The sequence below is a fragment of the Taudactylus pleione genome, unplaced genomic scaffold (assembly GCF_031769625.1).
Source record: "Taudactylus pleione unplaced genomic scaffold, aTauple2 ptg000093l, whole genome shotgun sequence".
NCBI classification, from domain to species: domain Eukaryota; kingdom Metazoa; phylum Chordata; class Amphibia; order Anura; family Myobatrachidae; genus Taudactylus; species Taudactylus pleione.
Window position 1 is genome coordinate 10,299,479 of NW_028284495.1, and position 26,873 is coordinate 10,326,351.

The following is a 26,873-nucleotide window of genomic DNA, read 5'->3' on the forward strand; positions in this document are numbered from 1 at the left end:
TCGCCAGAATGATGGAACGTAACGTTTCCATCCTGAACTTGGGAACTCTGAGGAATTTGTTCAGAGACTTCAAGTTGAGGATAGGGCGATGAGAACCATTGGGTTTCCGCACCAGAAACAGAGAAGAATAGAACCCCGTCCCTCGTTGTAATTGAGGAACGGGAACAATGACCCCTGCTGTCAGCAAGGACTCTATAGCTTCCTGAATCTGTAAAGACTTCGTCGTATCCTGAGAAGGACTCGTGCAGAAAAACTGGTGGGGCGGTCTGTGCCGAAAACACAGGGCGTACCCCTGGGAGACCACTTCTCGAACCCAGGCATCCGTGGTGGTATTGTGCCAGCACTGGGCAAATAGAAGAAGTCAGCCTCCCACTCTGGGGTCCCCCAGAGGGAGGCCCGTCCCATCAGGCAGAAGGTTTATCTTCCTGCTTGGAAGAAGGGCGCCTGGCACTCCAGGGCTGCTTCTTGGGCTTAGAAGCGGCCTTGGTCGTCGACTGTCTCGGGAAGAACTGACCTTTTGCCTTGCCCTGAACCCGAAAGGACCGAAAAGCAGAGCTCCGTACCTTGGTAGGAGCAGAAGCCGAAGGGAGGAAGGCTGATTTAGACTTAGCCAGAGTGTCCACAATTTTGTCCAAGTCTGGACCAAAAAGCAACTCCCCATTAAAAGGCAAGGCCTCCAGTCCCTTTTTGGAGTCAGCGTCAGCTCTCCAAGACCTCAGCCACAAAGACCGACGCGCCGACACAGCTGCAGCCGACACCCGAGAGGTTAGCAGGCTTGCGTCTAACGATGCCTCCCCAATGTAGGAAGCCGCATCCCTCATTTGACCTATCAACGCTCTCTGGATCTCCGGAGCATCTTCCGGAAAGGTATCCTCCAAAGCATTGGCCCAGCTCTCGATGGCCTTAGCCACCCAAGAGATGGCCATGGACGGACGGGCCACCGCCCCCGAGAGAGAGTAAATAGACTTCAAACAAGTCTCCACCTTCCTGTCCGTGGGATCCTTCAGGGAGGAGATCGACGGCAAAGGCAGCGTAGCGCTTTTAATTAAGCGGGTAACGTGGGAATCCACCGCTGGAGGAGTTTCCCACTTCCTGCAATGAGCCTCCGGAAACGGATAGTTCGAAGCCAAACGCTTCTGCGGTTGGAACCTCTTGCTGGGCAACTGCCAGGCCCCTGCCATATGATCCGTCAATTGATCGGACAGGGGAAAAACCGTCGAAGCTACCTTGGCCTTTTTAAAATTAGGGTATTTTGACCTGGGGGCGGGCACATCCTCCTCAATGTGAAGGATGGCCCGCACCGCCCTAACCAATGCCGGCACATTAATGGAAGATTTAGCCTCCATCTCCTGGGCCCCGGCATCCGAGTCAGAGTCTTCATGGATCTCCCAGTCATCCGAAGACACGTCCGTGTCCGTGAACTGAGCCGCCGGTGAAGCCGGAACGGAACGCTTGGACGCCCGTGGGGGCAAATCACTGTGCAACATATGCTGAAAAGCCGAGGACGAAGCCGCCAGACTCTGAACAGAGCTGGAGAGGACGTCCACCCAAGGCGGGGGTACTGCCTGAGGATACCCCTGAAAAGGTACCATCGACTGCTGCGGCACGGTGGGGGTTTGCACGTATACCGGCAAACCCGCATAAGGACCCACAGTCTGAGACCCGGGAGGAGACTGCACCAGACGAGTCACACCCGGGGAACGGGGCAAGGTAGGCTGGGGCAACGCCCTAGAAGGGGCCGCAGTCGGGACCGCAAGTCGGTCCGCGATTGACGCCAGCACTTGCGTAAACATTGCCCACGGAGGATCCTGCGCCACCGGGGGTTTAGAGGGTCCAGGTACCAACTGGCACCGCCCGCACAGACCGTCCTCAGACAATTCTGCCCCGTCAACCCCTGCCGAACAGCGTCGGCAGGAAAACAACACAGGAGCCTCGGAGCGCTCATTCCCCTCATCAGACATGACACAAACTTTTTTGCAAAAAAAGTGTCTCACCGAAACGAGGAAAGGCGTATAACACCCACGCACTCCCAAGTATGCAACCCAAACAGCCCACAAACTGGTACTGAGGAGCACACCGCAGTATGTGACGGACCTCACAAATACGTAGATTTATATAAGGGAGGTACACAGAAAGAACACCCCTCCCCCACGCACCTGCGGGCCGTAAGAGAAGGAAAGGTATAGGTAAAAAGCTGACAGTAAGTAGAAAATAAGCACAGACAGCAGCACTAGCAAAAGTCACATACCATGCAGAGAAGTTATACTCACTGCACCTTCCGCTACAATCAACCTCCCAGATTCAGTGTCTGGGAGGGCTATAGCGCTGCGAACACTGTCCTCTGCAGGGGGAGAGGTACGCAGGGGGACTGGTCCACTGGAAGCATGCCTGGGAGCTCTGCGATGCTGCCTGAGGAAGATGGCCGCCGGAGAGCTCTGAGGAGGAGTGGCCAGGAGATTACAGCCCAGCGATGCCAGCACACATGAGAGAAGGCGCGCTGGGCTGAGGGGAGGAGCGCTGAAGCAGGGAAGGCTGCCTCCCCTGCTAGTACTAAACCCCCGGGGAAGCCGGTTCCCCGCCGGTACTTACACCCCGGGGGCCAGCGGACACGCGGGGTATGCCTGAAGAGGGGGAGCCCGCCGCCGCTACTAGCACCTCCGGTCTGTCCCCAGAGACCGGCGGCATGAAGACTGCATTATCCCCGCGTGCAGCGCTGACAGCGCTGCACGCGGCTTACCTGGCCCCTTCAGTCCGGCAGCAGTCCTTGGGTGGTCCCGGAGCCACGCTAGCACTGACTCCGGGGTCACGCTGCGATCCCCGGATCAGTACCGGCGTCGCAGCGCCAGCGGGGCTGTTGGAGCGGCAGCATAGACGTCCAGATGGACAGTCTGATGCCGCCGCTCTGAAGACAGTAAAAATAAAATAAAATCTTTTTTTTTTTTTTTTTTTTTTTAAATAAAGAACAAAGCTTAGGGGCTGCTTATGCAGCCCCACTGCGCAGGGTGACCCGACTCCGGCCGGGCACCAACTAAAACTGAGGTGCCTGTGGCCGGGGCGGGGTATAGAGGAGGACGGACCCAAGTGCATCCTGGGAGCAGCAAAGCTTTAACTGCGTGGTGCCCATGGATCCAGATCCAGCTATACCCCAAGGTCAACCCTGTGGACCCCCTATGGACCCTGAAGTAGAAAGTGATCATTTCCGGACCCTAAACTGCAGATATTTTACTGAAAACACATTTTGTATCCCTGTAAACCAGCTAGCTGTCCCGAATGTGCGTTTAGGTATTTTTCTGAGCTTGAACCATTTACATACTAGTTTTGGCAATTATATAATTATAGTCTGACCATTGTTCCTCATTTAAAGCCCAATCATTTGTATTCCAAGATGCTACCAAAAGAAAACATTACCAGTCCAAATCACAAAAAAACAAACCTAAGTTTTCATCTAGAAAAAAAAACAAAACTTGATTGTTTTTTCTCAAACTGATGTGTCAGAAAAGGATAAAAGTGTCTCATTTCATAAAGGGTCAAGAACCCTCTTTATTAAGTAGCTAATGGAAATACACCCACAGAGGACTTCAGTGCTGTATGCACTATGCCAAAGTGCCAGCTACGTACCTCAATGAGAGCTTGGCTGGCTTCCTCACTAAGCCGTGGATGGACATAGGTCCGAGCATAGGCAATGTAATCTTTTAATACTGCCATGTCCAGCTGCTCTTCATTCATCTGCTCCTCGCTCTGATAGTACAAGGCCACAAGATGGTGAGCCAGACGCCTGTCGTAGGTCTCATCTTGAGGATCCAACATCAAGAATATCAGGTCAAATCTTTAAAGAAATAAAAATTAAAATGAACCTCAACTTTTATGTCAGCAATGCCCTTTTAGGATAATCTCAAAGCATAGACAATAATGCAAAAGCAATATACCTTGACAAAAGTGTGTGCGGAAGTTGGATGTTCTCAATAGTCGTTTTCTTAGGATTCCACTGAGACTCCACAGGGTTTGCAGCAGCCAAGACAGATGTGCGAGCATTAAGCTGACAGATAATTCCAGCCTGCACAAGAAACGGAATGGGTTCAAATAACAAAAAGGCATAAAAAATAAATAGAGTAAGAAGCAGATGGCAAGCGGCCGAAGAAAGGGAAAGGTACAGGGAGGTCCTCCAGTAACAAATCAAGTTTCATACCAACCAGTGATGAATGTGAATGTTTAAATCTGTTGTATAAAGATCTGTGGCTTCATATAGGGCTGCCCTCATTGTACAGTTCGGTCCATATATATCTGGACACTGACAATGTTTGCTATTTAAGCCGTTTAGCAAAACATTCAAAATACAGTTCTATAATGAATACGGTTTTAAAGTGCAGACTGAGCTTTAATATCAGGATTGGAGGAAGGGTTTAAAAATTACAGATGTTTAATATGTAGCCTCCTTTTTCAAAGGGACCAAGGGGGGGTATTCATGAAAGTTTGGAGAGATAAAATTGTGAAAGAAAAAGTACCAAACCAGTCTGCACAGTGATAGGTTGGTACTTTACATCTCAATTTTATTTTGCTCCAAGCTTTTGTGAATACACCTCAACAGTGATTGGATAATTTACTTAAATGCTGTTCCATGGACAGGTGTTGGCAATTCCTTCAATATTTATCAATTAAGCAGGCAAAGGGTCTAGAGTTGATTCCAAGAGTAGTATTTGCATTTAGAAGTGGTTGCTGTGAACCCACAACATGCAGCCAAAGGAACTATCAATGTAAGTGACACAGGCCATCATTTGGCTGCAAAAGCAAATAAAATCCACCAGAGCGATATTGGGAACCATAGGAGTGGCTAAATCAAGTTTGGTAAATTCTGAGGGGAAAAAAAAAAAACAAACAAAAAACCAAAAAAAAACCAACACACAAAAAACCCTGGTGTGCTCGGCAACACACGTCCACGGAAGACAACAGTGGTGGACGATCGCAGGATCCTTCCCATGGTAAAAGAAAAACCCTTCACAACAACCAGCCAAGTGAAGAACACTCATCCAGGAGGTAGGCATATTATAAATGTCTACCATAAAGTGAAGACTTCACAAGAGTAAATTACAGGGGGTTCACACCTCAAGGTGCAAACCATTAATAAGCCTCAAGAATATAAAAGGCCAGATTAGAACTTGCAACAAAAATAAAAATCTAAAAATAATGGTAAGAAAAATAAAATAAGGACGTAGAAGCCTTGCAACAGCTCCTGATATGAAGCTTTTCACATCTCTAAAACACAGTGGAGGCAGTGTGTTGGCATAGGCATGCATGGCTTCCAATGGCACTGGGTTACTAGTGTTTACTGACGTGACCAAAGCAGACGGATGAATTGTGAAATACAATATAGGGATATACTGTCTTTTCAAATTCAGTAAAAATTGACTAGACGGCACTTCCTAGTATGAATAGGCAATGACCCGAAACATACCATGAAAGAAACAGTAGTATTTAAGGCAAAGAAGTTTAGTCAGTCACCTGATCTCAAGCATGCATTTCACTTGCTTAAGACAAATCTAAAGGCAGAGAGACCCAGAAACAAACAACTGAAGACGGCTGCAGTAAAGGCCTGGCACAGCATAACAAAGGAGGAAACCCAGCATTTGGTGACGTCCATGGGTTCCAGCAAAGCATATCGACAAAGTATTACAAATATTGTATGAAATCTATTAGGATTGCAGCCATTTTAAACCGGTCCCCTAATTTTAGGGGCTGAAATGTAATTGTACGAATTAACATAATAAAATGTTCATTTTTCTCCAGCCCCTTGAAGTAAAGCTGACAGTCTGCGCTACAAAATCACATCTTCACTGTTTCATTTCAAATCTATTGTGGTGCTGTACAGAGCCAAAACGATGACAATTGTGTCAGTGTCCAAATATATATGGACATAACTATATATACTGTATGCTATATATCAAACTCAATCTATAAGAACTGTTACACTACTGATTTATTTTAGTTGTGGTTGTCTGTCCTGGTTTAAATGTTCAAAAATAAAAACATCCACTCAGAAAAAAAAAAAAAAAAAGTTCTGTAAAGCGCTGCATAATATGTGGCGCTACATAGAAAAGACTTATGATGGTGAATTGGAGAACATTTTGGCAGACATACTCTATATCGGTTAAGTGGTATGACTGATCACAAAATGTATAGTAATACAGCACTATTAAGCATCTCAAGTTAACACTTTTTTTTTTAATTTGTATTACCAATTTGATCAAATAAAAAATATATGCCACAGCCGAGCTTAGTCTGTATAGATACGAGATAAGTATGTATGCATTGCAGCATAGTGAGGAGACTACTGTATAATAGGACTATACACATTTGTGTGTGGGTCCCTGGGCTAGCATAATAGACAGATGTTTTTGTTAGTCTAAACCAGTGGTTCTCAAACTCGGTACTCAGGACCCCACAGAGGTCACATTTTCCAGGTCACCCAGCAGGTGCATAGGTGTATTCATTACTCACTGACACATTTTACAAGATCCACAGGTGGAGCCAATTATTTAACTTGTGATTCTGTGCAGTGATTTGGAAAACATGCAGCGTTGAGTACAGAGTTTGAGAACCTGTGGTCTAAACATTGACCAAAACAGATGCTGGGATTCAACTTTCCACACGTACCTTGGCAATCGAGAGGGTCTGCTGTTCCATGACTTCATGTAGGACAGACCTTGTGCTCTCGTTCATTTTGTCAAATTCATCTATGCAGCAAATGCCATTGTCACTTAGCACCAGGGCACCTGTCTGCAGTACAAGCTGTCTGGTTTCTGGGTCCTTCATCACATAGGCTGTTAAACCTACAGCACTGGATCCCTTCCCAGAAGTGTACTGCCCTCTGGGTACCAGGTTGTACACATACTGTAAAAGCTGAGATTTACTTGTGCCAGGGTCACCACACAGAAGGATATTTACTTCAGCACGGAAATTGCCTCTTCCAGTATGACTGAAATCCTTGCGTGTGCCACCAAACAACTGCAGAAGGATACCCTATAAAAGAATAATATGAGATATGGTAAGAACTTACCCTTGTTATCTCTATTTCTACGAAGTCCATAGGGTTCCACAGGATACCTTGGGGTATAGGTGTGACGTCAGTCGCAGGGCACCAAAGAGTTAAGCTTTCAGCCTCCCAGGATGCACTAGGTCCCCCTCCTATACCCCGCCCCCGGGCCAAGGCACCTCAGTTAGTTACCAAGCCATAGGCCGGAGGAGGAGAAGGAAGAGAGAGAACAAAGATCTGGACACATACAAGAATCACATTCTCACCAGAGGGAGACGGAAAACCGGTGACCAGAGCAAAGCCCATCTGCAGCACAGGTGCGACAGGGCGGGAGTCCTGTGGAACCCTATGGACTTCGTAGAAATAGAGATAACAAGGGTAAGTTCTTACCATATCTCATATTTTCTACTTCAGGGTCCATAGGGTATCCACAGGATACCTTGGGGATGTCCCAAAGCAGTATCCTTTAAGGGTGGGGACGCTCCTGTGCAGAAAGGAGAATCCGCTGCCCGAAGGAAGCATCCTGAGAGGCGAAGGTGTCAAACCTGTAATACCTCACGAAGGTATGGACAGAAGACCACGTAGCAGCCTTGCAGATCTGAACTGCCGAGGCACCACGTCGAGCTGCCCACGAAGGACCCACAGACCTAGTGGAATGAGCCTTCAGAGAAGGAGGGACCGGTAGGCCTTCATGAAGATAAGCTTCAGAAATAGCCATACGGATCCAGGCTGCCAAAGTTTGCTTTGAAGCAGGCCAACCCTTTTTACGGAAGCCATAGAGGACAAACAAAGCGTCCGACTTCCTAAACGAAGAAGTGCGGTCAACATAAGTCCTTAAGGCCCGCACAACATCCAAAGAGGCCTCACCCACGGAAAGACCCGGTGAGTTAAAGGCCGGAACAACTATTTCCTCGTTAACATGAAACTGGGAAACAACTTTGGGAAGAAACTCGGGCCGAGTGCGGAGCACTGCCCTGTTCCCATGAAAAACCAAGAAAGGGGGTCTACAAGAAAGAGCCCCTAACTCAGAAACACGTCTGGCCGAAGCAACGGCCAGAAGGAAAACAGTCTTAGCTGTTAGCCATTTAATATCCACTGAGCCCAGTGGTTCAAACGGCGGTCCTTGGAGAGCCCTCAGGACCACAGCCAAATCCCAAGGCGCCATAGGTGGAACAAAGGGCGGCTGAATACGGAGAACACCTTGCATAAAGGTGCGCACATCCGGGATTGTAGCAATCCTACGGTGAAACCAGACAGATAGGGCCGAAACCTGTACCTTCAAAGAAGCAAGGCGAAGCCCATGATCTAGTCCCGCTTGCAGGAAGGCGAGAATCCGAGACAGACGAAACTCCCGCGGTGCATAACCTATCGGTCGACACCACTGGAAGAACGTATGCCACACGCGATGGTATATCCTCGCGGAAGACGGTTTCCGAGCTCGTAACATGGTACGCACCACAGAGCTGGAAAACCCCCGGGACCTCAGCATGGCCGTCTCAACAGCCACGCCGCCAAAGACAGCCGAGTCAGGTCCGGGTGAAGACAAGGACCCTGAGACAGAATGTCCGGTCGTAGCGGCAACCGCAGAGGACTGTCCACGGACAGACCCTGAAGGTCTGAGAACCAGTGCCGTCTGGGCCACGCGGGAGCTATCAACAGGAGCGTCCCTCCTTCCTGTTTGAATTTCCGGATTACCCGTGGAAGAAGGGAGACCGGAGGGAACAGGTATGCGAACCTGAACGTCCACCGGACGGACAGAGCATCCACCAGAGACGCCCCTTCGTCTCTTGTGCGAGACCCGTACACCGGCAACTTGTTGTTGTGCCGGTACGCCATGAGGTCGATTTCTGGAAGACCCCACCTGTCCACCAGTAGTTGAAAAACGTCCGGGTGCAGGGACCATTCCCCTGGATGAACGTCCTGGCGACTTAGAAAGTCCGCCTGCCAATTTAGCACTCCCGGGATGAAGACCGCTGATATGGCCGGAAGATTGCGCTCCGCCCAAACCAGGATCCGAGAGACCTCTACGAGAGCCGCCCGACTGCGAGTTCCTCCTTGCCTGTTTATGTAGGCCACGGTGGTAGCATTGTCCGACTGGACCTGCACCGGGTGACCCTGGAGAAACCGCTGTGCCTGCAGGAGAGCATTGAAGACCGCACGGAGTTCCAAGATATTTATTGGAAGCTCCGCTTCTGTCGGCGTCCACCTGCCCTGGAACAAGTGTGGACCCGAAACTGCTCCCCAGCCCCGAAGACTGGCGTCCGTTGTCAACAGGACCCAATTTGGAACCCAGAACGGACGTCCCTTGTTGAGGTGGGTCGTCTTTAACCACCACGCAAGGGACAGGTGAACCTCCGGGGTGAGCACAATCGTCTGGAACTTCAGAGACTGAGGCAGCCCGTTCCACTTGGACAGGATCAGGTGCTGCAGAGGTCTGGAGTGAAACAGGGCGTATTCCACCATGTCGAACACCGACACCATGGAGCCCAGTAACCTCATCGCCGAGTGTAAGGACACCCGGCGGCTGTGCAGACAACTGCGCACCCTTGACTGTAAAGCAGAGATCTTGTCCTCCGTCACGAAGATCCTTTGCTGTCCCGAGTCCAATAAGGCTCCAAGATGCAGAATCCTCCGAGACGGGATTAGAGTGGACTTCTGCCAGTTGATTAGCCAGCCGTGCCGTTGCAGCAGTGCAATGGTCAGGTCCAAGTGGTGTAACAGGAGCTCTGGAGATCCTGTCACCAATAACAGGTCGTCCAAGTACGGCAACATGCGGACTCCTTGCAGCCGCAGAGAAGCCGCCATGACCGTCATCACCTTGGTGAAAACACGTGGTGCTGTCGCCAGGCCAAAAGGTAACGCCCGAAACTGGAAATGGTCGCTGCGGATTGCAAACCGAAGGAACTCTTGATGGCGCAAAAGAATAGGGACATGCAGGTAAGCATCCTGTATGTCCAATGACACCATGTAGTCCCCAGGTTCCAGCGCCAGAATGATGGACCGTAGGGTCTCCATCCGAAACTTCGGGACCCGCAAAGACTTGTTGAGTGCTTTGAGGTTGAGAATCGGACGATATGACCCATTGGGTTTCTGTACCAAAAAAAAAAAATTTGAATAGAAACCCTGGCCCTTCTGGGAGAATGGAACAGGCACTATAACTCCAGCCTGGAGCATAGTGTGCAATACCTTCCGCAGCTCCGTAGCCTTGTTCCGGTCTGATGGTAGACCCGTGGTGAAGAATCGAGCCGGGGGTCTGTGCCGGAAGGAGAGGGCGTACCCGTGGGAGACCACCTCCAGAACCCAAGTGTCTGTCTTAGTGAACGACCAACACCGGGAGAACTGCAGCAGGCGGCCTCCCACCCTGGGATCCCCCAAGGGGAGACCCGGACCGTCAGGCCGCAGGCTTGTCATCTGGCTTGGGGGCCGGACGTCTGGTACTCCATGCCTGTTTCCGGGGCTTGACCGATTTCTTAGGGCCAGCCTGTCGAGGAAACGACTGTGGTTTGGGCCTGCCCTGGGCCCTAGATGACCGAAAGGACGATGGTCCAGAACCAGAAGGAGCAGCGGCCGACGGGAGACAAGCAGATTTGGCTGCCGCCAGCGTGGCCACAATCTTATCCAGATCCGGACCGAAGAGAACTTCTCCGGTAAACGGCAACGCTTCCAGACCTTTCTTGGAATCTGCGTCCGCCTTCCAGGATCGCAGCCACAAGGTGCGACGAGCAGCTACCGCTGCTGAAGAAATTCTAGACACCAGAGTACTAATGTCTAGAGCCGCCTCGTTGATGTAGGTGGCCGAATCACGGAGATTGCCAATCAACTCCGCCTGTTCGGCCGGACAGTCGGATTCAAAAGAAGCCTCTAATGAATCCGCCCAGCGCTCCATCGCTCTGGCAACCCAGCAAATGGCCATAGCCGGCCGTGCTGCCCCCCCTGCAAGGGAATAAGCGGACTTCAGGCAGATTTCTACCTTGCGGTCCGTAGCATCCTTAAGGGAGGACATGGATGGCATCGGCAATGTGGCACTACGGACAAGACGGGTCACGTGAGAATCCACCTGTGGAGGGGATTCCCACTTAGCAAAATAATTATCCGCGAACGGATAAGCCACCGCCAGGCGTCTCTGCGGCTGGTATCTTTTGCCAGGTTGTTTCCACGCCTCCTCTAAATGGTCCACCAACTGACCCGAAAGAGGAAAGACTGTGGCATCGCCCTTCACATCTTTGAAAAAGGCATACTTAGATTTAGCCGCTGGGGGAACTTCGTCCTCAATCACCAAGGCTGTGCGGACCGCCCGAATAAGTCCAGGAATATATACTCTGGACTTAGCATCAGCGTCCTTAGTATGGAGAGGTTCCTGATCGTAAGGATCCAGAATCTCCCCATCATCAGACGTCCCTTCGTCATCCTCATAAGGAGCGGACAGAGACGCCACCGGCCTTTTATGAGGCCGCATCACAGACTCCCCTTGCAACACATCCGACAAGTGCTGTACAGAACTCGTCAGGGAGTTAACCCACGCTGGCTCCTGAGAACCCGGGAGCGGGGAAATAGGGAGACTGTGGGGTACCACCAATTGTCGTGGGAACCCCTGCATGGGTGACGACACCACAGACTGCTGGGACAAACCCATCGGAGTAAACGCGGGCTGCGGAGCTAACTGGCCCATTAAAGCTGTTAACGCCTGAGCGAAACAAGCCCAGGGCAGCTCCTGTACCGGTGCTGTAACCGTAATAGGCCGCGCCATGGACAAACACTGCCGGCAAAGGCCCTCCGCGCTACCCTCCCCCTCCGCTAACGGTACTTTGCACGTGGTACACTGTAGCCGGAGGGGAAAATCACTTTCAGACATGATGGCACCACGTATGTGACCTCTCTCACCAATTAAGTATTAAATAGGTGAGAGACCACCCTGCAGCACCGCACCGCAAGGGCTTTAGCAGAAAGAACAGGGACAGTAATAAAGCTGACAGTTTAGAGAAGAAAAGTTACAGGCAGCGCTAGCACAGTCACATACAATGCAGAGAAATAACAATTCCTGCACTAACAGCGCTGATCACTCAACTACACAGACACAGGGCCTGGTAGGACACAGCGCAGCATACACAGACCTGAGCCACAGCGGAGGAGAGGTATGCGGGGGAACCCAGACCACGATGCTTCCTTCCAGACTTCCAGCAGCGTTCACCATGCGTTGCAGAGAAGATGGCCGCCGAGGAGCAGAGAGAAGCTGGCCTGGGGGAGGAGCGCTGCCACAGGACCAGTCGGCAGCATGCAGAGAGGGCTGTGTGCAGCGGGGGAGGCGCCGGCTGCGAGACAGGGAAGGCGCGCTCCCCTGGCATGCATTTAACCCCTGGGACGCCGCAGCGCTACCGCTCTGCCGCGGTCCGCTGTCCCAGGGGGTAGTGGAAGCGCAGGTTGGTCGCCTGGCTCCACGCTGCAGCCAGTCCCCAGGGAGCCCCCTGTCTGTGGACTTAGGACCATGTGATCAGCGGGGACCCACCGCGGGACCCCGCTGCTTACCTCTGTCCCCCTTGAATCCGGCCATGGTCCGGAGCATCTGGGGTCACCGCTAGCTGTGACCCCAGATGCCCACCAGCATCCCCGGATCAGTACCGGCGTTCTGGTACCGGCGGGGTGTAGGGAAGACAGCATGGACGTCAGGACTGACTGTCCATGCTGTTCATCCAGATGTGCAGCCACAGCTGCATGAAGAAAAAGCTTCAGGGGCTCTTCTAGCCCTCACTCCAACAGGTGCACCCGACTCCGGCCGGGCACCAAACTAAACTGAGGTGCCTTGGCCCGGGGGCGGGGTATAGGAGGGGGACCTAGTGCATCCTGGGAGGCTGAAAGCTTAACTCTTTGGTGCCCTGCGACTGACGTCACACCTATACCCCAAGGTATCCTGTGGATACCCTATGGACCCTGAAGTAGAAAAAGGGTTTATGAAGCATGAATGTTCATGAAAAGTGAATTGACCACTTTAAATAAAACCCAAATCAACCACAGAATCTAAATGTGCAACTTTGTCAATGGAATTCATTCACAAGATGCAGCATACAAGAATCACTGTAAGCCAACAACTCCTGGAAACTTCCCCAAACTGCTAAGGCTCGGAGTTCAGTCATGTGAGTCACTGCACGGACTTTACACTGTTATGATAAATATGGAATACATACCTCGCAAACAGTAACTTTAAAAGACACTGTTTCACAAACAGATTTCATCTTTATGCCTAGATTAATAATGAACTCGTTAATGTATTTTACTAGGAAGAAAACCACCACCTGATTTCATTCCTCATATCATCGTGGTCGCAATGTCAGCATGCAGACACTGATGAACTGTCAACATGATTAGAATGTCGACAAAATGTCCATGGTGGACTAGCGGTCACTTACCTGGGCCGGCAGCTCTAGCAGTGTCTGGCGGAAATATTCTGATTACTTCTGGCGGAAGTATGACTAACCCTAACCCTCCGCCCTAGTGCCTAAAGCCTAGCCACCCGTAGCCTAACCATCCACAGTCGGTCAGTCCAAAATGTTGGCATTTCACATGACGACATTCTGCAGAGGCCAACAAGTTCAACGTCAACATACCCTTTCAAGTTTGTCTGGGATACACCAAAATATGTATAATATAGCATAAGAAATATAGAACACCTACCTTTTTAATGTCTTCATGTTCATATATACTAGGTGCTAGGGCAGCAGCAAGCCTCTCGTAGATGTCCGGCTTGGCGGCCAGCTCCTTTAACATTTGTACTCGTTCCTCAGTGAACATCTTCTGCTCACCATCCTCATCAATACCATGTAGGCGCTTGGCATCTGTCTTCCGATAGTGGATAACATCAATGTGAGTCTTGTAAACAGACTTAACATTTCTTACTCTGGGGTTCACACGAATCGGGACAGCTCTGTAGATTCCTAAGATTAGAGAATAAAATGAGAGGCTTGAGATACACCAAAAGCTTAAAGTGTACCTAGCTTAGCTTGTTCATGATTTACCAGTTTGTCACTATTGTGAATTTGAGTTTCATGTACAGGTTGCTGTACCCAATATCATTGGATGGGCCCAAGATGCAGACACTGCTGTCAAGAATGTTCAAGCATGAGCCAGCTGTTAGATTGCAAGGAGGAACTCCCAAGATAATCAATGGGATGGGGCTGTCATAGCTAAATACTGAAAAAAGCGCCTTCAAACAAATTTGTCCAGTTTAAGCAAGCCGACCTATGTACCTGTCACATTCACCCTGTCTCCAGGTTGCACCTTGTCCACCAAGTCATTGTGAGCATATAAAATAATTGTATGAGGCGTCTGACCAGCTGGCATATCTTCAGGAGACTCTTGCAGTTTGATCTATTATAAAAATAGAAATAAAAATTCTGAATTAGGTTGTATAACATTGTATACAAAAAAACAAAGTCAAAAAATGGTAAAAAAAAAAAAATAAAAATATCATCAATAACAAGGTGTTACCTTAAAAATCTGCACAGTTAAAACAGAGCATGTTAGTGTTTTATGATCAACTATGAAAATCTGATCAACTTACACAAAAGATTCTTCTTATGTGACATTTACCTGACACCACATTCAAACTTTACGCATTAGTTTTGGTAAGATTAACTAAAAATGTACATACATGTACAATAAATGTTAGAGGAAATTTGGAATTTTTTATATTCCCATGCAGCAGGAGAATCTGTCCACAAGATGGCACCACTTGCTTAGTAGAATGCTAAACCAAGAAAATTCACAAAGGGTTATCTACAAGTGTCCCCTATACGTCTAGCCCCTTTGCACGTTAAACTGCCCTTCTAGTCGTGCCATGCCGTGGAGTAACTCGGTAGCGCCGAGCGTCTTTTCACCTTCAAATGCGTATTATTCGTACATCGATGCACAAGCAGCTTCTGCATGCCTATATTCTGTGTGCGATTGAATGTGCATGCGAAACGCTACATTAGTGTTACAGCCACTGACACCAATGTAACATTTCGCGTGCATATACACCCACAGTCACACACAGAATATAGGCATGCCGCATTTCAGTTTATTCAGCAGATGCTGTTTGTGCGTCCATTATGCATCGCTGTGGGAAGACGCATTTGAACGTAAAAAATTGCCCGAAAAGACGCTCAACGCTAGAGTCACACAGAGCTCCTGTTATGTGTAGCGCGACTTGTAGCGTACAGAGGATAGATGTATGTGAGCACATCTGTACCAAAGGTGCATATACCGTAGCAACTAGGCGTTTGAGTTTTCTGTCTAGTGAAAATTTTTAAATGAAAACCAAAGTCTACATTCTAATTGTCCACACCCTAGACATAAAAAGGACAGAGCAGACATAGAACCAGAAAAGTCTCACTCGTGACCTGGGAGCTGTAGTTATCCTCCTTGATGGCATTTTCTGCCTGTAACCTGCTTTTTGGCCTTAAGGAGCAATACTTCTGCCAGATTAATAGTCCTGAACGCCTAGTGATCCCACCAAGCTGTTTTAACAGGGTGGTGCACCGTGTCAGATTTTAAAGTGGCAGAATGCACCCTGCCCTTACAGCAGCGCCACGCTAAAACAGCCTGCCCTCCCGCGGGTGTGAAACGTTGCGGTTACCAAATGCCGCCAGGTGAATAGATGCCGTGCACAGTGAGGGGAGAGCTTTGGGGAAGCTCAGCACCTCCGTAAGTGCTAGGCAGGCACCCAAGTGTGACACAAGGCCATGCGTCTCCCCGGTTGGCCACGCGTTCTACAAGTACAGTGCCTCCCTGCCCACACCTCAGCTCCCTGCTCGCGATCTAGCGGGAACACTAAACGCCCAGACATGAAGGCCCTCCCTACAAAGGGAAACAAAAGTGGCCTTGTGATAAAGCATATACTGCCCAGAATGGGATGCCCAAATCCCAGCTAGTGAGTCCAGGTGGGCTACATGAATATCACAAATCCCTGTGCCTACCCACTAATCAGTACTGTGAAATAAAAGAAATGGTGTTCGAGTATAGACAAGTAGTTCGTTTTTTTTCCACCCACCCTAGGCACCTGAAGATGAGGCATAATCAGCCACATGTGATGGAAAAAAAAAAAAAAAAAAAAATGAAGTGCTGATCAGTAAGAATGGTTAGTGTACATTTACAACTTTATCTAATGTTTGTGGACAAACATCACTGTTTAATTATCACAACAGGCATATATGTAAATATATGAAACTATGTAAACAAGATAACTTACCATTTGTTTATCTGAAAACATTGAGCGGTTGTGTATCAGAGCCATGCTGTGTGTGGTGTTACAATGTTTGCAGACGGATGGCTCTGCAATACGGCCACGGTCAATCTCTACCCGCGTGGTAAAGGCACACACTTGACATTTAAAGAAAGCTTCTTGCATCTCAGGTATAATCTGGGATGTTCTGATAACCATCCCTCCGATTGTGATCAACTGATCAATATCTGTGGAACAATGTAAAATATATTTGCTTAAAATATACAATTCTGCAGATTGTTGATCAATGATTTAACATTCTCAGGGGTCGATTCAATTAGGAGCGGGGTAAATTACCGATGTAATAGCATATAAAACGCCAGCAATGGCACCTCAGCTCACCCCTACATTACACCAGGCAAACGGTTTTCAGTACTGAGCAGTGTGATTCGGAGCTACTCTACGGTACAGAGATCATGGCTTATTGAAGTGACCCCTTAGGTGAATTTCAAGCAAATATACTATGACAAGCTGGAGAGTTTTGTATTTCTTTAAATTTTGTAAAATTAATTTTACCTTCAGGATTTAAACTCCTCATATTCCTGGTCTTTAAAGCATTATAAGGTCTGACTTGGATCTGATGCTCCAAGATAGAATCAGGATAACGATCAAAGAAAAGCTGATTGACAGCCATATCAAAAGTTGGAATAACTTCCTAAAACATGGAAAGAGACATTTGTATTTACCTCTCAGTTACATCCACAACAGATAGCTTGCGTCATATTGCCACATCTTAGCACTTACAGATATTAAAGGATTCATATGACAACAATTCAGAATTAGCATGCATGGGTACCTGTGGATAGCAGACCAGCTGTCTGTACAGATCTTGGTCAAATGTCCTCAGATGATCACAGTCAATATTCAAGAACGGCTCCCCAACCATATTGATCTATAAACAATAATAAATAACATGTGAAAATATCATTTTTGCACATGGTCTTAAAACACACACACACACACACAGTCTTTTAGCAGGGCAGAAAAGATATTCAGAGCCTGGAGGAAGCCAGCACAACATATAACATATTGAATAAATGTATAGAGGGCATATTAAGTTAATCTGTGCTCAAAAACATCTCTAAAAAAGGAGAAGCTTTATCAGGGCGAGGCTATTAGCATATTATATGCGCCATCTATATTTTTGCACCGAATTGAGCCTAATCTCAATTTTATAGTTTTCCAGTTAACAAAAAAGTAATGGAAGTAAAGCAATCCTGCTAACATCTCCAAAGTCCTCTAGTAGATGGCACTTGTTTATAACGCAATGACCTCAAGCACCTGACAAGTAGCGTTCCCGCTAGGCTGTTTCAGCGGGGCGCCATGCCCCACCCTATTTCTGAAAGGCAGAAAGCACCCTGCACTCCAGCACGGCGCCCCGCTGAAACAGCCTGCGGGTTTTGTCCACCACCAGCGGGCCGTAGTGTCCCGCGGGTGGGGAAAACTGCAGAGCAGCTGTCACTGCCGGTGAATGGACGCCGGGTGCATCCATTCAGTGACCACGGTGCTTGGGGGCTGCCCGGCATGTCCGTAAGTGCCGGGCACGCCCCCAAAAGTGGCAAATGGGGGATGCGTCATAAAGACACGCCCTCTTTTCATTGGTCACGTCCCCCTTTTCGGGTGCATGCAGTTGTGCCCCAGCTCTAGCTCCGGCGACCTGCCTGCCGCCGGACCTAGAGTGAACACTAGACAAGTAACAATTTACTATGCCAGTGTCCCTGTGTTAACTTCTCACCAATAGGCATTTGGAGAAAGGGACTGATGAGCATCAAGGGGCTTGTTGTACATAAACGTAAAATGGGAAAGGTTAAATTACAATATAATAATTTAAACATATTGAATTACGGTAAAAGTAGGTTTCAGCTTTAACGAAACTTCCAAGTTATGCCCTTCAAAATTAAAATGTGCTATCCTCAGCGATCAGCACTCTCTAGATAAATCCATATATTGCGAATACTACTTCTAGCTAAAGTGATGTCTGTGCAGCACAAGAAATAATAACTTATTTCTTTACGAACACATTTCAATACATATATTACAGAATTTGTAAGTGTACCTCTTCAAGTCGTTGCATGTAAATCGGCTCATTTAGATCCAAACCAACATTATCTGCCTCTTTGGCTAATGGATCAATGAAGCGCTGGATAAAACGCTAAATACAAATGATAAAACAAAGATATTATTGAAATAAATAGTTTGTAAGAGCAAAAAAAAAAAAAAAAACATATTTACAATGAAATGACATTACCAATATTTCTATCAGTGAGTGAAAAAAGGAGATTTGCTGAAAAGAGTTTGAGGCAATCTCTAGAGCTCAGCAAGACATTTCCTTATGAAAACCAAATAAGAGGCTTTTATTAACTACATGGGTCATATCAAATGAAGTGTAATTAAAATACACTATCCAAATTTGCCAGATCTAAAAGGTGGTGTACTACAGAGGTCGCTGCTGCAGAAGTTATGGTCCTGGGTTGTTGGTAAATTATACTTTACCTAGACCCCAGAACCATAAACCTTTGTGTTCACAACTATAATTATTGTTGGTAACAATTATATATCTTCTTATGCAGTAAGAGCTTGTCTCATTTAGTCTTTGCATTGTTTTCAGTAGAAGAGCTGACATATGTAGGCTATAGCACACAAACATATACAATACACTGTGCTCTGAAACACAGAAGTACAGGATTAATTGAAACGTTGCCCAATGTTGCTTCTGGAAATTATTTAATACAGACCTCACACCAGATCAAAATACAATAAAGGCAGTAACCAGGGATCATTACAGGTGTTACACACCTCCATTTATTCCATCAAGTGTGTAGCTCAGGAACAGTATCAGTAACCTTGTATTTATTTGCAACACTGATTAAAATCTACTAAAAGTGCTGGACTAGTTGGGGCATCTCAAAGTTGTAACATGTGGACAATAAAAAAAAAAAAAAAAAAAAAATGTTGCAAAGCTTTATTTTGTACTATTTCAAGTGTGGATTGCAACAAAATGTAAAGTATCCAATAAATCCTATGCTGAAACTAAAGATGTTACAGTAGTTTTCTTTTTGGTAACAGAAAGTGCTTTACCCACCAAGCCCACATCATATCTAGATTTTCAATTAAACTTGGTCATAGAAGATTTAGATGTCAGTTTAAACAATTCTTTCCCCCATTGTAATCTGTGCACACTTTTTTTTGTATAGTCCCCTGAGTAAATACTTTTGTTATGTTTCTCCCAACAAAAAATTTGTCTACCCCAAATGTATAACTCCCCTACCCTCAACTTCCATGAGGCTTTTGAGTAGGGGAGTTATACATATGGAGGGGAATTACCTAACTTTGGGGCCTATGTATATCGGAGCACTACCATGATTATTAACAATCTGTATCGCAGTGGTGCATTTTCAATTTAAAAGACAATATCCCCGCTATGTACTAAACCCACAGGACAGTGGCAACGATAACCACGGTCCCTGCAAGATACTTTCCCTGCATATTGGAGGAATCTTTAACATTTCTGAAAGATTCTTCTGTAAGAATGTGAAACTGCACATAACTGGTCGTAGGCGGAAAGGAGATTGGAAGATCTCTCTCCTGCGAGTAAAGCCTCCACAGGCTTAACAGTGTTTACAACATCTGTACATGGTGCAAACTAACTGGACCATACACCAAAATGCTTGGTTAGGCCATAGTCCACATTGATAACTGGGACTGCGTTCTACAGTGCTAATTAGCAGTCTTCATTTCTGTGAAATCTCCTGCATTAGGCTATTAGTACATAGCAACAATTCATACAATGATGCAGAAACAACTCGATAAATAGGCCCCTTAATGAGGCTCTCATCACTTGGATTTTTACCCTGTGCAAAGCCTTGCAAAGCCTTTAATTTATCCCTTGTTTCAGATCACTAAGAATTACTCACCTGGAATTTCTCTCTGCAAGTTATAACATTGACATCAGTCCCCCAAATGACCAACTTTTGTTCCAAAGACTGTTCATTTGTAACCAGTTCCTCAGCAGCAGGCTGAAAAGATCAGAAATATTTTAAACATTGTCTACAGGTCACTGCTTCTGCTAAGTGGTCAAAACGATTATTGTAAAAATACCTACCTGGTCTGACTGCAAGTCCACCTGCTTGAGTTTGCGAGCAGACCCCAGATCAGGCCTCTGCCGGGCAGGAGTACCTCGGATGCCACTCCTAGGTGTGCCCTCCACTCTAGAGCTTGGGGTTCCATATGTCAGGGGAGAGCTCAGGTCAAGCTCACTCTGAACAGCTGCAGAAAATGTTTTTGCAAATATTGCAAGTTAACTATGTGGTGTTCTTTTAAAAATAAATGCACAATAAAAGCCAATTATTCTGGTAATGCACCACAGTACTGCTAACTGCAACTGTGGTATTTGTGTTGCAGTTTAACACTGCTCCTCTATTAAAACATTTTCCAACATACTTATGTTATATACCTAAAATACAACTTAGGAACGGTTTAAATTAGCCGCGGTAATTAACAGCAGGCTAATTAGTTGGCCGGAGCTAGGCAATTGCAGCCTGCGGCAGCCCGTTCTCATTGTGGGTTTCTGTTCGAGCCTGATGAAGGCTTGAACTGAAAGCATGTGCCCTCATCACAGGTGCTGCGAACGCGTTAACCCATAGCTCCAGGTACTTATCAAGGGAACCAATGGGTTAATGTGCTTTTGCCACAATTTTACCGCATAAGGAAAAAGGGCTGTAAATTGTATAGTCTTAGGCTGCTACCACCCTTTCCCTCAAGATGTAAATTATCGCTGTTAATTGAATTTGGCCCTTTAAATCAAATTGTATTGTAACTACTGGTTGAGTCTCCCATATCCAAAATGCTTGGGACCAGGGGTATTTTGGATATCGGAATATTCCGTATTTTGGAATATTTGTATACCATATTGAAATGTTTTAGGAATAGGGCCCAAATCTAAACACAGAAAGCCTTTATGATTCATATACACCTCATACACAGCCTGAAAATAATTTTATACAATATTTTCAATAATTTTGTGGTTCAAACAAAGTTCGTGTACATACATGAAATTAATTTATGTTTCATGTACACATTATACACAAAGCCTATAGGTCATTTTATACTTTGTTTAATGCACAAAATTATTAAAATAAAGTTGTGTACATTGAACCATTAAAAAGCAAAGGTTTCACGATCTCAGTCCTGCTGAAAATATTCCGTATTTCGGAATATTTGGATATGGGAGACTCAACCTGTATATGAAAAAAAAAATTAAAAAAAATTCCATACCAGAATGCCGCGAAGGTGCTGGGCTAGAAAACAGTAGCTCTTGTCCACTGGGACTCTGGAGATCACCGGATGGCGAAGTAGGCATAGGCAGCAGCTCACCAATGGATGTGGAGTCTTCTGTCCGACGTCTTTGTGATGGTGGAGAGTGAACTTCCTCACTGCGGGCTTCAATAGAAAATTTACTTTAGGCCCCTGAATCTGCACTAGACTAGATGTATACTGTATGACAGTTCCTTTCAAGTCTTTTCTGTTGCTTCTCAATGTATAACACCAACATTTTGCCTTTAAAAATAAAGATCACTAAAAAAAGGACTATACTGAAGGACTGCTGCCAGTTAACATGCAGTCAACTTATTAAAAGGGTTTGTACCAAGTTTGGCAGTCCCTATAAGGCCAGCTAAATAAATAACTACTACCAATATTTAGGTTTTCGTGCACAGCAGAAATGTAATTAGAATACCAGGGCGTTTACTTACGAGTCGCAGGATTGCTGCTTCGCCCACGTTTGCTTCTCCTTCGGCTTGGTGTGGATGCTGGAGAAGACATGATGCTGTAAAGATATGGAGACATTAGAGGATAGTAGAGGCGAGTCTAGTAACTACACAGCTGCCAAAGAAGCTTTTGTTAAACTAGTGTTACCAGCATCTAATAAAAGCATGTCATCACATATTCTAATAACTGTAAGCAAAGGTATAGTCAAGAAACATTTCTAAGACTTGCCTAGTACATTGTGACTTATTTATTAATTCAGAATTGCCACTGGTTTTATATGGATATAGGAAACCAAAGCAGAACCTAAGGGAACAGATTCAATTACCCTTGTTACCTTACTGTGCGAGGAAAGGGTTGTAGCCTCGAACTTTCACACCCGGAGCTATTGAATTACAAGCCCTTTTCCTAGCGTTGCTAACAAGCCTTAACCCATAGATTTCAGGATGATATCCCGGAGCCACAGTATGGGTTAACACGTTTGCGGCAGCTGCTGTAAGAGCAGAAAGCCCTACTTAACACCGATTTCTGTTTGTGCCTCAGGAGAGGGCGAACAGAAATCTGCATTAAGTTCAGCCTGCTGCAATTGAATAGCCCCAGGCACTGCTACAAGCCCGTGATAATTAGCGCAGCTAATTGAATCTTGCCCTAAAGGTGCCCACACACATACCGATATACTTACGAACCGACGATGTGTCCGAATTCCCTTAAATTTCTCCCCGGCAGCTCAGCACAGCACACGATCGGCACACGATCTCCTGCAGCCAGACTTTTTGATAGTGCATTGTGTCCTAGATTGTCAGATCTGCCGCACTGCACGGCAGATCTGAAGATGCGATTTGCGACCTGCGGGGGCGCGCATCGCAATCGTGAGTGGGGACTCACGATTTGGGCATTTTACCCGATCTGTCGTTCCAATGTGTTGGAATCGGCCAGATCGGGGGAAAAAAAAAAATCGCTATGTGTGTGGGCACCTTAAGAGGAGTGGGACATGTATATGCTTGCGGATAACTAGAACTTACACTCAGAACTGTTTTATCAGAAATTCTGTAAAGGTAATTGAGGGAGCAGAATGGGGATTGGAGAGAAGATGTATCAGACAGTACAGTCTATAAAATGACAGAGTCTGATTGGTTGCTATGGGAAACCTCCACTTTCTCTCCAAGGTTTGATATATCTCCCTCTGTGGCCCATTTATCATTAAATATTTGTGGCTTATTTCCTCAAAATATCCCCATGAATGAATGGTGGGCCTGCAGCAGATATCTCCAATACCTGCTGTGAACCCTCCATTCCCACAGGAAGCCACATCCCCCATAGTTTTCTATGGAGGATGCAATGCTGCCAGATTTACCCATGCATCCCGGTTATTGGCCCCTGCAGCAAATCTGAAGAAGGTGTTAGTCCATTGTAGCCAGTTACTGCATGGTCCGGAAGATACATTCCAGCGCTATGGTCGCATCTTGCAATGCGTTCATGGGCAGTAATACCATGCCCAGATCACATTTTAAATTAGGATATGGGAGAATGTGCCCTCTACTGAAATAGTTGCCATAGGATAGCCACAGACTATGGCATTAGTTCTCATTTGGGCATAACCCTCCTAAGCTGGGTACACATTATACGATGTGTGACCCAGCTGACTATGCAATGCAATGTAACAATACATTGCGCGCACCGGTGTACAACAGTATGATGTTATATGCAGCATGTAACAGCTCAGTGTCATTCATTGCACTGTTCCATCTGCTGTGCAATACAGCAGATGGGATGATGCAATGAACTACCGTCATGCATACGCAATCAGAATAATCTGTACAATATATTGTGTAGTGCTGGGGTTCCCAACACGGTCCTCGAGGCTCCCCAATAATCCAGGCTTTAGAGATATCCATGCTGACCACAGGTGACTTAAATAGTACCTCAGTCAACTTGATTTAAACACCTGTGCTCAACAATGGATATCTCCAAAACCTGAACTGGTTGGGTGCCTTGGAGGACTATGTTTGGGAACCTCTGGTATAGAGGAGACTAAACTTTGACTGACAAACCTAAATATGGTAACAGTGTGCTGGTCTTTTCAAATGCCGATTGTGTACTCCTATATCTCCTTACACAAGTGCCTTAATGTAGACCAGAATTCCCAAACACTGTTCTGATGCAGTAATAAGGCCTCTCTTTGGCCCCCCAATTACAAATGGCCGCTATTGCAATGCAATCGGGGCATGACATTACTGTCCATGATCGCATTGCAATATGCAAACAACACCCAGATGTATCATCCGGCACATATAGGGACATCGGTGGCTTCTAAAGGAGCCCGTCCCTGCGATGTGCTCGGAAAAGCTGCCAGGGCCTCTGCGCGTGCTTAGTCACGCTTGACTGCACATGTAAGGCTGCCATTATGTGCGGTGTAGTCCATAGGCTACAGCGTTTAACACCATCTTCCGATGTGGTTAGCTGCGGGGCCAATATTCAGAAGGCATCACATTACAGATGATGGTTAATTTGGCAGCAACACATCCCCCATAGAAACCTAAGGGGGATGCGGCTGCCTGCGGGAATGGAGAGATCACAGTAGGTATCAGAAATACCTGCTGTGGTCCCTCCTTCATACAATCAGGGGAAGCTTAATGTTTGAGGTTAACTCCCCAAAATGGGTATTTTCAGGGATTATACCTCAGATATACTGTATGCTAAAAATTCCCTAAGGCTAAATTTGGGTAGCGATGAAGGGGCACATTTATTATTGTATACAATAATAAATGGGCCCCTTCATCGCTACCCAAATTTAGGCTTAGGGACTGAAGCAGCAGAAAACTGCAGGTACAGGAGGAAGTGAATTTGGAAAACATGCGGTGATGGGGTTATAGCTCAAAGTGTCACCATGGGCTACTGTACTGTCCCTTCATAACTGCTTGACAAACAGGAGTGCAGCTCTTTTGTTATCTGAGTGGTTTGGACAGGTCAGAGCAACCGATTAATTGCTATTGTAACGATTAATTTAACATGTCAAACACATAACACTAGCAAAATGATTGACCACATGCCAATATCAATGCAAGAATACTTTATTCCGTGTATACATTGGAGAGCATGGAGGAACCTCCTGTCCTGTGGCCACACAGCAGCGCCATTATAATGTATAACACATGACTGACGCCTAGAAGCAGCTTCATGTATAGGATACAGCAATGAAAGTAACACCTATATTAGCTGCTCTCACATGCCTGTGGCAGAAAAACCATGCTGAGACGTGTAGCTCCAACTGGGCCCCCACAATAGGAGCTGCGTGTACCAGGAGGAGTATAAAGTATCGGATAACGGTCCGCTCGCCAGTGTCTCCGGAATGAGTACAATACATAGTGACACCGTAGCATGTATAACCCCCTATACAGAATAAGCCTACTACTACACATACATGATCCCCCCGCAACAACAGCGAGCACTAACCTGCTAGGACTCGGACCTCTGGCTGGTGATGTAACTGCTGTTCCGGCTGCTGCAGGGAGCTCCCGATCCCGCCAGAACAATTCGCGCCAACAGGAGTATCACGTGGTCTGTTTCGCGGGGTTTTTTTCCACTCTGGGTGGAGGAATTGTTAAACATAGATTTATTTTTTTCTGTAATCAAAAAAGAACAGGTACGCACAGTACATGCAGTTATTATTGTATTAAAGCCACGGTTATTAATTACAGCTTCTTTGTGACTTTTATTTTAACACTTATTAAATCGTATATCCCCCCCCTCGTAAGGTGAGACGTGGTACAGTCCTCAGAGTACCCACACTGATCATAGCGCAATAGTTACACAGTTAAAGTTAGTGCTTCTATTGTACGGCACTGTCACTGTGACCTTATCGAGCCCGCCAGTAGAAGGCAGCGGCAGCCCGTGTACCACATACAGGGGTGGACAATGGGGAGCTCCGAGGCTTGGTCTAGCTGAGAATCCGAGCGAGCAGCCTGTGGGATGTACAGTAGCTGCACACGCCGCCCTCCCAATACATACTGTGAACATTATCCTATCCTATTTATGAAAATAGTACTGAATAGCCTCTTACAGTGGCTTGATGCTGGTATTAAAGACTCTAATCCCCAGTGTGTAGAGCATACAGTTTTAATGCTCATTATATTAATCAACATCAAGTAAACATTTTTTGTTAAAGTATGGCTCTCATGACAGATAAGGGGTTTATTTACTAAATAGAAGCTTTCAAAGCTGTCGATTGCATTTTTTTTGCCAGATTTAAAATTGAACATATAGGGCGGAATTCAATTATTTTCGCGGCCCGCATCTCCCGTCTAAAGTGACAGGAGATCGCGGGCCGCTATGCAATTGTTCCAGATTTTCCTGCTGATCGCGCCCAAAGTGGTCGGGTTTAGCCACGTAAAGCAGCTAAACCCGACGAAAGTGCTGGGCGCGATCGCGAAAAGTGATGTTTGGGTGCCCAAACATGTCACTTTTCGCACATTTCAGCTCTCATCCCCCAGGGGCTGCGAGCTGAAATGTAGCGCTGGCAGCTGATCGTGCCCGACAGGAGCAAGAATTGAATAGCTCCGTAGGGCGCGATGGGGGCAGGAATCAATTGAATTCCGCCCATAATCAGCAACTTTAAAAAGCCACCATTTAGTAAATAAACACCTAAGTAGTATGGTAAATAATATACAAAAAAATGTATACTTCCTGTACTTACACTTCCTGTGGTTTAAAATTGAATGCATGCATGTAAACTATGGTTTCCCAGTTACAGATGGGAAATCAAAATGCTATCAGATTTTACCATCAATGTTGGCATGGACACATGGCCATTGATGGTGGGAAACCATTGAC

The 26,873-nt window shown here is 46.5% G+C and overlaps 1 protein-coding gene across 1 annotated transcript in view; it reads right to left on the reverse strand.

Moving 5' to 3' along the window:
• Nucleotides 1-25,614, reverse strand: part of MCM4 (minichromosome maintenance complex component 4) — a 30,712-nt gene extending 5,098 nt beyond the window's left edge. Inside the window, exons 1-14 of the mRNA XM_088469546.1 lie at nucleotides 25,497-25,614; nucleotides 22,031-22,104; nucleotides 21,555-21,719; nucleotides 20,383-20,546; nucleotides 20,195-20,296; nucleotides 18,337-18,432; nucleotides 17,077-17,172; nucleotides 16,797-16,935; nucleotides 16,248-16,468; nucleotides 14,266-14,386; nucleotides 13,694-13,953; nucleotides 6,649-7,014; nucleotides 3,927-4,054; nucleotides 3,619-3,826 (exon numbers count right to left, since the gene is read on the reverse strand). Coding sequence (XP_088325672.1) covers nucleotides 3,619-3,826; nucleotides 3,927-4,054; nucleotides 6,649-7,014; nucleotides 13,694-13,953; nucleotides 14,266-14,386; nucleotides 16,248-16,468; nucleotides 16,797-16,935; nucleotides 17,077-17,172; nucleotides 18,337-18,432; nucleotides 20,195-20,296; nucleotides 20,383-20,546; nucleotides 21,555-21,719; nucleotides 22,031-22,100 — 2,136 coding nt within the window. The 5' untranslated portion in view covers nucleotides 22,101-22,104; nucleotides 25,497-25,614. The remainder of the gene's footprint in view (nucleotides 1-3,618; nucleotides 3,827-3,926; nucleotides 4,055-6,648; nucleotides 7,015-13,693; nucleotides 13,954-14,265; nucleotides 14,387-16,247; nucleotides 16,469-16,796; nucleotides 16,936-17,076; nucleotides 17,173-18,336; nucleotides 18,433-20,194; nucleotides 20,297-20,382; nucleotides 20,547-21,554; nucleotides 21,720-22,030; nucleotides 22,105-25,496) is intronic.
• Nucleotides 25,615-26,873: the final 1,259 nt, after the last annotated feature.